Source organism: Meleagris gallopavo, chromosome 23, assembly GCF_905368555.1.
Source record: "Meleagris gallopavo chromosome 23, MGAL_WU_HG_1.1, whole genome shotgun sequence".
In the NCBI taxonomy this organism is placed as follows: domain Eukaryota; kingdom Metazoa; phylum Chordata; class Aves; order Galliformes; family Phasianidae; genus Meleagris; species Meleagris gallopavo.
In genome coordinates, this window is record NC_139426.1 from 158,274 (window position 1) to 170,458 (window position 12,185).

A 12,185-nucleotide genomic window follows, 5' to 3' on the forward strand; every position below is an offset into this window, starting at 1 on the left:
TGCCACAATGCAAATTCAAGTTATTTTTTCATGTGTGGAAAATAATCATTAACAGTAAATCACAAGTTTCTGAGCTTCTCCAGAGGTCATCCCAAAAACTTCGCAGCAAGGACTGAAAGCCTTCCTGCTGGGCACCCAAAAGAGCTCTGCAAAAGTTGCAATGAAGACAGAAGTTGGCAAAGCAGTCCCCAAATGCCAAAATTTTTTGCAGACTGCTTGCACGCCTTTGCACCTACCAAATGCACTGCACACACCTACAATGCAATGCATGCATCTACAAAATGCATTGCACACATAGCATCAAGCAGTGAAATTATAAGGGATGACTTTCACCCACAAAGCTCCGTGCAATGCTGAATGTATAGCTGGACAGAACCATGGGTGCTGATGCAATGAGTCGGCATGGCCATGTGTGTGCACCTGAACACATCCCAACACCATACACACAGCAGTGGGGAACTGCACACAGAGGAGCGAAAGAAGAAAGAGAAAAAAAAACACACAAAGCAATACAAAGAGAGGAGAAAGCAAAAGGTCAGGGGGAGTACAGAAGAGCATAGCCATGCTGCACAGCTGGAGCATGCTCCTGCCCAACCATGGGGTTTTGCTTACCTCGTCCTTTCTGCCAAGGGGCATTCTGCAAAGGTGCAATGGTGGTAGAGCACTTCAAGCAGCAAAAGGGCTTGTAAGAAAACAGAGTGAGCAAGCTGACTGCCGTGGTGGGCAGCACTTAAATGAGCTGTGCTCATCAGTGCTGACTGAGTACAGCTGGTGTGATTCTGTAGCACCTATCCCTTGCAAGGCCTGCAATGGGGAGCAGCTGCAAGAAATTGTCATGCACAACCGAAGCATGCACAACTAAAACAATGTAGGATGAAAATTGTGCACAGATAAAATTGTGCATAAGCAAACCCATTCACAACCAAACCCTGTACAGTCAAACTCATGCACAACCAAAACCACGTGTGGGGGATGGAGCTGGCACAGGAATGCCTTTTGCTGGCACTCCCCTGTAGGATTCAGACACCCAACCACCCCATGGCATCACCCTGTGACCCCTTCCTGCTGCACCATGCTGGGCCGGCTGTGCAAAGCAAACCTTGCACCTCAAAAGGCTGCCACCCCCCAGCCCATGCTCACTGCCCATTTCTTCACTGCAAACCCCACAGCCATGCAAAGTTCTGCTGCTGCTGCGTGTGATGCAAACAACCCTATGTCACTAGAAATGCAAATTATGCCTATGGTGGGTTTATTTTTTTGAGCAACGGGACTAAACACACTAATTTCTCCAGCTCATCCTTGCCTGCGTTGCTTGCTTGGAAAGCTCAGCATGCAGCAAATGCAACTTTGCAGATGCAATGCAGCAAATGAGCGCATGCAAAGCGCTCTGGTTCCCACGCTGCACCCACCCCATTCCCAGGGCAGAGTGCGGTGCTGGGTGCTTTGTGCAGGCGGGGTGTGCTGTAACCTTTCTGCTTTGCATCATCTACTGGAGGTCCAACGGCTGCAGATGGATCTAGAGGCAGCCCCCTCTTTGGGGCTGCCAAAGCCCATCTGAGGGCATTTGGGGTGAAGTCGCTCCCCATCCAGCAGCCTTTGGGAAGAACAGGCTAGACCAGTTTGTCCTCATCCCAGAAAAAACCAGTTTAACACTCAGCCTGACGCAACTGGAGTGGCTGCCTTTGCCAAAAAGGGAAAAACTCTTTGGAACTGAGGATTCCTCGATTCAATCCTATCGCAAGAATCTGGCTAAGATAGAGGCAAAAAGCCCTAAAGAAATGGGATTTGCTTTGTGCCTTGAAATTTCCCCCTCCACCCAACCCCTTTATAACTCCATTAGCACACTGGGGAAAAAACACAATTTTAGAGTCGAGCAGCCAGCATTCTTTTAATCACATCTTTAAGATTACATCCTGGAACCTCCAGATGAACAGGGTCCCTGCATTCCTGCAAACAAATCTTTCCATTTCCAGGGCTGACTTCTATCAGAGTTAGGACAAAGTGCCTCAAAATGCAGCAGGACATCATCAGCGTGGGATATTATGGGAAGAAAGCTGCTGCGGGCTGTAGAGTAAATGGGAGGAACTTGGCCTCAGTGCAACTGCACGCTGAAACCCAACCCAGCAGCAAGGAGATATTGCTGCTCTGCAAACACCTTTTGCAAAGCCCGGCATTGCGCGGGCATCGTGGCGCCAATCTGAAAGCGTTTTCCTGCCTCTGTTTTGCTTCTGGTCTCCAAATTGTGCTCCAAGATGCGGCACGGATGATTCAGTAAGCAACTTCATTTTTCCTTTATGCACCACTGAAGAGTTAATCCTCTTGAAAATGCAGTTTTGTGTGGGTTTGGCCTTCTGCAGCATTTTGCAGCCATTGCAGGTGGCGGGGCACGAGGCATCGCCCACCAGCAGCCCCTGGGAGCAGATCCCAAAACTGTCCATACGTTGCTGCTGTGTGAAAATGCAGCTGTTGGGGAGAGTTGGGGAGCATGCATGCATCCACCCCCTGCAAAATCTTTGCAAAGGGAATCTTCCCTTGGCAAAATCTCAGTAATAACGAAGAGGATATCTTCCTTCCTGTAAATCTAGTAAGATGAATGAATGCATTTTCACTGTTTCCAGGGGGAATGAGTGTATCTACCCTGTCTTCAAACTTTATTTGCAAAAACGGGAATCAATGCTTCTTCTCTCTCTTTGCAAGGGGAGTGAGTGCATCTCCAACCTTCCTTTACCATTAAATAAATAAATAAATAAAAATAAAAAAGGAGTGCATCCTTGACCCTGCAAAAAATCTTTCATTGCAATAAATGGAATGAATGCACCTTCTCCCTCTTTGAAAAGGGAATGAGTGCATCATCCCTCTCTTCAAACTTTATTTATAAGAAAGGGAGTTAATGCATCCCTCTTCTGCAAAAATACTTGATTTGCAAGAAAAGGGAGGGAGTGCACCTTTACTCCTGAAAAAAAAAAAAAAAAAAAAAAAGGAATGAGTACATCCTTCATCTGCAATAAAGATTGCAAGGGATGTAATAAAACGTGGCAGCAAAACTTTTTGCACTAAAAAGAGCACGTGCATCCTTACACCTGCAAAAATAAAAAACAAGACTTTACGGGTGCAACCTTTCAGCCAAACAATGCAAGAAAGGGAATGGAAGCGTCCTCCACACACTGAGGGAACCCCTCGGTTCACGGCTCTCACCCTCCTGCAGTCTTCCTGTCCTAAAGATGGAGCTGTCTGTGCACCACCGGACTTTGCAGCCTCTTCCTCTCTGAAGCTTTTTTTTTTTTTTTTTTTGCTTTTCTTTTTGCATTTTTTTCTCCTGCCCGTACATGTGTTTCTGTTTTGTATCGCAGCGTTTCTCCTGGCGGATCATATTTACATTTTAAGTGCATCTGGTGGGTGGGCTCTAAGGGGGAGGAAAGGGAGAGAAGGGGGAAAAAAAAGAAAAGAAAAAAAAAAAGAATACACAACCTCCTTTTTTTTTTTTCCGCAACAGGAAACACCACCAAAAATATTGCAAAGGCCCCGGGGTCGGTGCTGTCTGTATGCTGCACCCTTCGCTCTAAACCAGGTTTGAAAATGGTGGGGGAGGGAGGGGGGAAGGCATGGAGTTGGGGGGCCGAAGGGAGTGGGGGGAAGAGGGGGGAAAGGGAAAAAATAAAATAGAGAGAAGGAAGGCGGATCCACGTGGTGCAGTGAGAGACAGACAGAGATCCCATTGTTCAAAATCAATTAAAGAGGAAAAAAAAAGCGGGGGCAGACGGAGGGGAAGGACGGGGAGGGGGGGGACGACGGGACGGACACCCCGGGCTGCTCTTCCTGCGGCCCCCATTTGGACTGTTTTTTGGCGTTCTCCCCCTTCTCCCCCCAAAATCTCTCCCTTACCCCCCGATTCGGCCATACAAAAAAATCGCCCCCGGAACCCCCCCAGCAAACAGCCACAGAGGGCTCGAAGGCGGCGGCGGCACAATCGGGGCCCCCCCGAGCAGGTGTGCGGGTGTGGGGTGCGGGGTGAGAGGGACCCCCGGAGCGCTGCTTCCCTTTGGGGGGGGGGGGAGCCAAGGAAAGCGGGGGGGGTTTATAACGTGATAGCCTTTTGCCCGCAGCCCCCCCCCCCCGTCGCCCTTTTGTAACCCTCGTTTCAACCCCAATACCATCTGCACATCGTTCCTTCGCACCCCCCTCTTTATAACCCCCCCATTCTACCCTCTTTTTGCACATCATCTTTTGCATCCCTTCTTTACAAGTCCCCATTTGATGACCCCCCCTTTCCAAATCACCCTTTTGTACTCTTTTGCAGCCCCCCGCAAAAAACACCCAGTAGCACCCTCTGCCCCCCCACCTCCACTCCTCTTTCCAACCACCTTTTGTACCCCCTTTTTACCCACCCCCCATTCTACCACCCCTTTTACACTCTCCCTTTTCTAGCACCCCCTCACCCCCTTTCCCTTCACCTTTTAGGAACCCCTTCCCACCCCCTTCCCGAATCCTTTTCATAGCCCCCCCAACCCCATTTTACTCCCCTCCTTTTTCGCAATCACCCCGTTTGTACCCCCTCCATTTTATCACTCCAGCCTCCACTTTTGCGACCCCCCTTTAGAAGTAACCCCTTGCAGATCTCTCCGCTCCCAAATCACCTTTTTTGTACCCCCTCCCACCCCCTTCCTAACCCTCCCCTTCATTTTACCACCTCCCTGTCCCCAATCAATCACCTTTATATCCCTCCCCCATAATCCCCCCTCCTCATCCCATCTATGAGGTGGGACCCCCCCTCCTACGGACCGCAAACCCCCCGCGCCGTGGGGGCGCTCTCCCCTCGGCGGGGCGCTGTGATGGCGGTGGGGGGGCGGGCTGTCCCGCCCGGGCCGCGCAGCGCCGCGGCGGCGTGACGGGGAGGCTCCGCGCGGGGCCGGGCCTGACGGCTCTCCTCGGCGTCGGGGCCGCCCCTCGCAGGCGCCATGCCCCGGAGGAAGGCGGCGGGGCCGCCCTGGGAGCCCGGCCCGGGCAGGAGGAGGCCCGGGGCGGCGGGAGGGAGGCGGAGGCCTCGTAACGGCGGAGGAGGCGGCGGCAGCAGCGGCGGTAGCAGCGACGAGGAGGCGCCCCGAGAGCGGAGGCCGCGGGACGGCAGCCCAGGAGGAGGAGGAGGAGGAGGGAGGAGGCCCGGCCGGCCCGCAGCGCCCGGCTCGGGTTCGGCTCTCGGCCCCGGGCCCGGCGGCGCGGCGCGGGGACAGGCGGTGGTCATCTGCGAGCCCGAGCACAGCAAGGAGCGCATCGTGAGCTGCGCTGCCCGTGTGCCCTTCTGCAGCCCCGCTGCACCCCCTTAACGCAGCCCTCTCGGTTAACCCGCCTTCTGCTCCTGCCATTGCATCCCCCCGCAGCCCTGCTCTGCACCCCCGATGCAACCCCTCCTTCGAGCCCTTGGCACCCCCTGAATGCACTTCCCGTTCTACCCTTTGCGTCCCTCTGATTCACCCCTGCTTTGCATCTCTGCACCCCCCATCGTGTCCACAGTGCATGCATTGCAATCCCTTTAACCCACCCCAGCTTTGCACCCCCTTTTGCACCCCTCTGATTTACCCCTACTTTGCACCTCCTCGTAGCAGCTCCCTTTGGCACCCCTGCTGGATCCACCCATGAACCCCCTCGCTTTACCCTCAGTGGTCCTTCAGTGCTCCCCTTCATGCACCCCCTCATTGCACCCTTTGAACCTCATCCTTACACCCCTACTGCCCTCCACTGCACCGTTTTAATGCACCCCCACTGTACAGCCATTCTCTGTCTCCAACACAACCCCACTGCACCCCATAATACGATCCTGTTGAACCCCCACGGCCCCCTTTTATTGCAACCCATCACAAACTCCCCCCAACTCACCCCTTCATTGCAAACACAGATTTGCCCACTTTTTATTGCAGCCCTTTGTGCTCCCAGCTTGCCCCCCGAACCAAAACTTGCAACCTCTTTGCATCCCCAGTTGCCACAAAGCACCCCTAAGGTGTTCTCCCATTGTGAAAGCTGTGACTCCCCCTTTATTTCTGCACTACAAGGCCCCTCCTTTTGCTCTCATTCAAGGGGAAGCCCAGCCATAGCTTTTGGGTCGGTTTTTTCCACGATGACCCGTTTGGAGAATTTTTAACTCAGTGCAACAGCAAGAAGTGTGCATGCACGACACAGAAGTGTGCATGCACACAGTGCCTCACTTTGCACGCCTGCAACCTGGCCCTCCCATTTGCATTACAAGCATTCAGTTCCTTTTTTCTCTTTTCTGCCTTATTTTGGGTTTGGCTTTTTTGTTGTTTTATTCTCTGTTGTTGTTTTTGTACTGATTAACCTTTTGCTCCCTGCCTTTTGCAGGCAGTTGGTGCTGCACATGCTTTCCTCTCCAAAGCATCATCCTTTTGATGGGGAAAAGCCATAATTAACGATTAGCCAGAACTGGAGGAGGTGCACATCCATGCTCCATCCTGCAAAGAGCAAACCCCCCAATTTCAGACCCATTGGCAAGGATGAGGAGCTGAAGAAATGGGAGTGTTTTGTATGCGTCTCTCTTTTGGGATGCAGTGCTTGCATGCAGTGTACATTGGGGGTTTTAATGCAAAATTGGAAAAAATCCCCCTTGTCCCCATCAGTTTGGCTCAGAAATGCAATTTGGTCGCAAGCTTGGATGCAACCCTATATCCACCCTGCATGCAAAAAATCTCCTCATGGCTGACATTGCTGCAGATCTGATGAATCCTCCCTGCCCCTTGCAGAAACTCGAGGGCTCCAAGTGCAGAGGACAGCTCCTGATCTTTGGGGCCACCAACTGGGACCTGATCGGCCGCAAAGAAGTGCCTAAGCAGCAAGGTGAGCGAAATGCATCGCCAGACATCATACAACACAACAACAACAACAAAACATTTCATGCTGTGCATCCTTTTTTTGCTCTTGTGTTGTTTTTTTCCCCCACCAGCTGCATATCGAAACCTGGGCCAGAATTTGTGGGGGCCACACAGGTATGGGTGTCTCTCAGGTATTCAGGTGCGGAGTGTGGTTTCGGGACCATGTGCGGCTCACAGCCTCCTCATCACTGCTGAGGGCAAGCTGTGGAGCTGGGGTGAGCAAAACACCAAAACACCTCTCAGAAAAACATGCAAAACCCTGCAGTGCGGCCTAAACCCTAATGATTCCCATAGGTCGCAATGAGAAGGGGCAGCTGGGCCATGGGGACACAAAGCGTGTGGAAGCCCCCAAGCTCATCGAGGTGCTGGGCAGCGAGGCCATCGTGCTGGCAGCATGTGGCCGGAACCACACGCTGGCTCTCACAGGTGGGGAAAAACCTCAACAAAATGCCCTAAAACTGCTGATTTTTGCCCTCGTTTCATGGCTTTTCCCTATTTTGGTTGGCAGAGAGTGGCTCCGTATATGCTTTTGGGGAGAACAAAATGGGGCAGCTTGGTCTTGGGAACCAAACGGATGCTGTTCCAAGCCCTACACAGGTAAATCCACTCTGTTCTATGCTTTTCCATTTTTTTTTGTTGGGGTGAAAAGCAGCATACTTGTATTTTTTCACTGAAAAATGCACGCACAGAATGCAAACCCCATTAGGATGTTGGAGTGTTCCCCTTTAGCGTGTAAGGACATCCCTATTGAAGATGCTTTGAAGTGGAGTGGCATGAAAATGATATCATTAGGAACAAACACTGTGTAGAAATTCTGTAGGATTTTTGGCTGTCCCCTTCCAAGTCTCTTGTTCCATTTTAGGGTGAAAATCCAATGCTTTAGGGGAGCTTGTGGCCAAGAAAAATGAGAGAGAATGGGGGTGAGCGCCCAGAGATGCTCTCCCCCCTAGAAATTCAGCTCTTTGCCTTTTTCTTGTCTTTCTCGTGTACAGATCATGTACAATGGGCAGCCCATCACCAAAATGGCCTGTGGGGCTGAGTTCAGCATGATCATGGACTGCAAAGGAAACCTCTACTCCTTTGGATGCCCGGAGTACGGGCAGCTGGGTATGGCCATGTTTTGGGATGGTTTTTTTTTAAGGGTTTGGGCTATTATGGGGTTTGGAGTGTAGGAAACATTCCCTGCCTCAGTTTTCCCATCTCTGAAATGGGTTCAGAGCTGATGTAGCAGTTCCCAGAAAGAAAAAAAAAAAAAAGAAAAAAAGAAAAATCACTCAAAAAACAGGATGCAAACCTGAAACAAAAGGGGTTTTGCAAGTGGGAAATGGATTTCTTGGTGATGTAACGTCCTTGTGCAGGGCACAACTCAGATGGGAAGTTCATCGCCCGAGCACAGCGCATAGAGTACGACTGCGAGCTGGTGCCGCGCCGCGTGGCCATCTTCATTGAGAAGACCAAAGATGGGCAGATCCTGCCCGTCCCCAACGTGGTGGTGCGGGATGTGGCATGCGGGGCCAACCACACGGTGAGCAGTCAGCAGTGTAGCCCTGTGCTTTTTGCTTTTTATTGTTGCACTGCTTTTTGCAAATGTGTTACTGCAGCAAAAAAAACGAAGGCGTCCCTTTTGGCCAGCTTTCCCTGCTTCAGTTTGCAGCGTATACTTGCAGTGTTTACATAAGGACAGATCAGCAATATGCATTAAGGGATAAGTGCAGCATGCATTTAAGGATGAATACTTGCAGAATGCAGGATAGAGATATGCAGCTTGTATTTAAGGATGAGGCTTTTGCAACGTGCGTTTAAGGGTGGAGGCTTGCAGTATGCATTTCAGGGTGAAGCTTCTGCAGCGTGCCCATGGTTTGCAATGCGCTCTGCAGTCCGTACAGCCGCTGTGTCGCCTGCACCAAAGCTGCACACAGCCTCACTCACTGTACATCCCCCTGTTCACAGCTTGTCCTGGACTCCCAGAAGCGTGTTTTCTCCTGGGGCTTTGGTGGCTATGGGCGGCTGGGTCACGCAGAGCAGAAGGACGAGATGGTGCCACGCTTGGTCAAGCTCTTTGACTTCCCAGGCAGAGGAGCTGCACAGATCTACGCTGGCTACACATGTTCCTTTGCTGTCAGTGAGACAGGTGGGTGGCCACCCTGCATCCCTAATTTGAGCAAATCCACACAGATAGGAGCAGACCTAATATGTGTTATGGGGGCTTGCAGGTGGCTTGTTTTTTTGGGGTGCCACCAACACCTCCCGTGAGTCCACCATGTACCCAAAAGCAGTGCAGGACCTGTGTGGCTGGAAGATCCGCAGCCTGGCCTGTGGGTGAGTGATTGTCCCCCAAAATCTCCCTTTTCTTAGTTTTGGAGGGCAAGGGGGTTGCTGGTGCAGGGTGCTGGAGTCAGCACCTTGCATTGTGCTGCAGAAAGAGCAGCATCATTGTGGCGGCGGACGAGAGCACCATCAGCTGGGGCCCATCTCCCACCTTTGGAGAGCTGGTAAGAAGGATTTATGGCACTCTAAACCATACAGTTGTGCCGTACCCCTCATCTTTTGGAGCAGGGGCTCTGCTTGTCAGCCCACTACAATTTTTTGGGGTTGTGCTTGTGTATTTCAGGGCTATGGGGACCACAAGCCCAAGTCATCGACGGCTGCCCAAGAGGTGAAGACATTGGATGGGATCTACACGGAGCAGGTAAGCAGGGACCCAAACACCTTTGTGTCCCCAGCAGTGGCTGGGACCGTCAGTAGCTCATCCCACCCATGGGTGCTCCCACCGGTGCAATGTTTCCAACTATGCAATGCTCCCACCCATGAGTTGGTGCCTCCTATACATTGCTCCTGCCCATGTGATATTGGCACCTTGCAGTGCTGCCACTCGTGGAATGCTGTCACTCACGACATGCTGTCACCCTTGTGTTGTGCCCGTTCGTGTAATGCTCTCATCCATGCAGTGCTTCCACCCATTGGATGCTGACAGCTATCCAGCACTCCTACCCGTAGATTATTCCCACCCGTGAGTTGCTGTCACCCATGGATTCTTTCCACTGAAGCGATGGTGCCGCACATGGGAGACTCACCCATGGGTTGTGCCTACCCATGTAACACTAACAGCATGAGATGCAGTCATCTGTAAGATTTCTGTCACCTTCGTGATGCTCCCACCCATAGGTTCTTCCCACCCAAGAGATGGTGCCGCCCATGGGATGGTGTCACCCATCTGTTGTGCCTACCCGTGTAATGCTGCCACTTAGAGGATGCTCCCCTCCACAGGATGTTCCCACCTTGGGATACTCCCACCCATGAGTTGTTGCTCCCACTCATGGGACTCTCCCATCTCACAGGGTGTTCCTACCTATGCTTTTCCCCCACTGTGGGATGTTTCTCAAGCATAGCCCAGTATAAAGGAAGGGGGTCCGACAGCAGGAGCGATGTTGTGCCTCACCCCCCACTCCCTGCAGGTGGCCATGGGCTATGCCCACTCACTGGTGATTGCCCGCGATGAGAGCGATGCCGAGAAGGAGAAGCTGCGCAAGCTGCCGGAGTACAACCCCCGCACCATCTGAGGGCAGTCCACAGCTCCACTACCTGTTCTCCTACAATTTCCAAAGTGTTGGATTCCCCCCTTCCACGGCCAAGACCTTTCCCCGTGGCTTTTCCATTTCCCATCCCCACCCTCGCAGGACCTTTTGGCACATCCAGGCTTTTTTAGTTGTTGGGTTTTGAGGTTCTTTTTATTTGTTCATTTTATTGCTGTTCCGCACAGAAAGGGGGGTGCTGGGTTCACCTGGGTGTAGGCATAGATTTTTAATTTTTTTTATTATTATTATCTTTGTTACCAGATTTCTCTAGTTGTAGGCTTGGAGCAAAACTCAACCAGTAAACCCCTCATTTTCCACAACATCGCAATTTTGGGGGGCGTTTTTCACAAATAACCTCTGTTTTGGGTGCTATTATTTTAGGGTTGTGTGTGTTTCCCACCCTCCTTCCTCAGCATCCCTTTTCTTCTGGGGATCTTGGACCAGATGTGCTATCTCATACCCATAGGGACAACCCCGTGCTCCCTTCTCCATCCCAGCATCATTTTTTGAGCTGGATGCCTCCAAACCTGCGGATTCCCCAAACCCCCCACTGCCCATCCCAGGGCGATCTCAGGTATGAAGAGCAGGCCCTGAAGCATCGTGCAAGCTTTTTCCCTTTGTTTTTTTTCTCTTTTCCCATTAATTATTATTATTTTTATTATTATTATTATTTCAGCCTGGTATCTGCCAAAAGCCCTTCCTGGGGCGATGCTGTGCACTGTGCTGGAGAAACGAGGTGCCTTTACATGCAGAGCCCAGCTCTGCCTCCACACAACCCAAGGGTGATATTTTATTACCTTATTTTCTAGTTTTTAGGGTTTATTTTGAATTTTTTTAATCCCTTTCCGCTCCCCACATGCAGCTGTGTGGGGAGCTCTGCAGTATTTTATGGAGAAAAAAAGAAAAAAAAAAAAAAGGGGGGGGGGAGGGTTCTTTACGTTTGCTTTGGGGTTAGGATTTATTTTGGGGTTTATCTTGGTGTGTTAGAGTCAAAACTTCCAGAATGGGAAGAGCAACGGGGCAGAGATGTCAGATACTCTGTTTTTTTGAGCAATATTCAGATTTGCTGCAGGAGGAGGTCAGGGCATGCAGCACCCCAATGGGGCTTTTAGAACCTTATCCCCACTTTTTTCTACCTGCAATATTTCAGGATCATCCCCATCAGCTGCCAGCCCCAAATGGGCACAACGATATGCTGCAGCCTAAGAACGGGTGGAAAAACAGCAAAAAGCCATTTTCACCCCTAAATAAGCAATTTGGGCTCCAGGTCCCATTGTGCCCCATTGCACCTCAGCAAAAGGAGGAGGCTGGAAGCATGGAATAATAATAAACCACAATGCTCTCAGAGCAGTGTTCCCTTTAGATGAGGCGACAGGTTCCCGGTTAGTGCTGTCGTTGTCTTCATCATGTTTTTTTATATTTCTTGGAGTAAATGTTTAAATAAACGACGTTGTGTACGCCTCTCAGCTACTGCATGCACACCCCAATCCCCAGTTCTGGCTCAAAGCAGCGATGCAACCAGCAAAAGCTCTCCTAACATTCATCGTGGGGGCGTGAAGTTCCGTACCTTCATTCCTGCCCGTTTTCTTTTCTAACCAAAATGGACAAATAAAGGGAATGCTCCTTTTTCACCCCAATGCAGTGCACTCTCAGCACCAACATCCCTCAAAGCAAACCCACAGCCATCAGGGGGCACCATCCTGCTGCTACCACACTCCTCCTCCCCCGATTT

General features: G+C 51.2%; 1 protein-coding gene and 1 long non-coding RNA gene across 6 annotated transcripts; one reads left to right on the forward strand and one right to left on the reverse strand.

Moving 5' to 3' along the window:
• Positions 1 to 1,861: 1,861 nt before the first annotated feature.
• LOC109370847 (uncharacterized) lies at positions 1,862 to 3,334 on the reverse strand. The gene is made up of 2 exons (XR_014887846.1): positions 3,196 to 3,334; positions 1,862 to 3,080 (listed from the first exon to the last, which is right to left on the reverse strand). It is a non-coding gene; the product is annotated as an uncharacterized LOC109370847 (long non-coding RNA).
• On the forward strand, positions 2,008 to 11,898 carry RCC2 (regulator of chromosome condensation 2). Of its 5 annotated transcripts, XR_014887845.1 has the most exons (16): positions 3,252 to 3,392; positions 3,494 to 3,568; positions 4,951 to 5,270; positions 6,750 to 6,843; positions 6,950 to 7,093; positions 7,173 to 7,304; positions 7,387 to 7,475; positions 7,871 to 7,985; positions 8,237 to 8,403; positions 8,829 to 9,009; positions 9,092 to 9,197; positions 9,298 to 9,370; positions 9,490 to 9,567; positions 10,334 to 11,027; positions 11,130 to 11,235; positions 11,604 to 11,898. XR_014887845.1 is itself a non-coding variant. In XM_085242227.1 (14 exons), the coding sequence occupies exons 3-14, from the start codon at positions 4,956 to 4,958 to the stop codon at positions 10,436 to 10,438; spliced, it is 1,599 nt and encodes a 532-aa protein (XP_085098353.1). In that variant the 5' UTR covers positions 2,008 to 2,271; positions 3,494 to 3,568; positions 4,951 to 4,955; the 3' UTR covers positions 10,439 to 11,898. The 5 variants fall into 5 exon arrangements, 2 of the variants coding, with proteins under 2 accessions (XP_085098353.1, XP_085098351.1); XR_014887843.1 differs by having other exon boundaries at positions 10,334 to 11,235; XR_014887844.1 differs by having other exon boundaries at positions 11,130 to 11,898.
• The last annotated feature ends 287 nt before the right edge of the window (positions 11,899 to 12,185 follow it).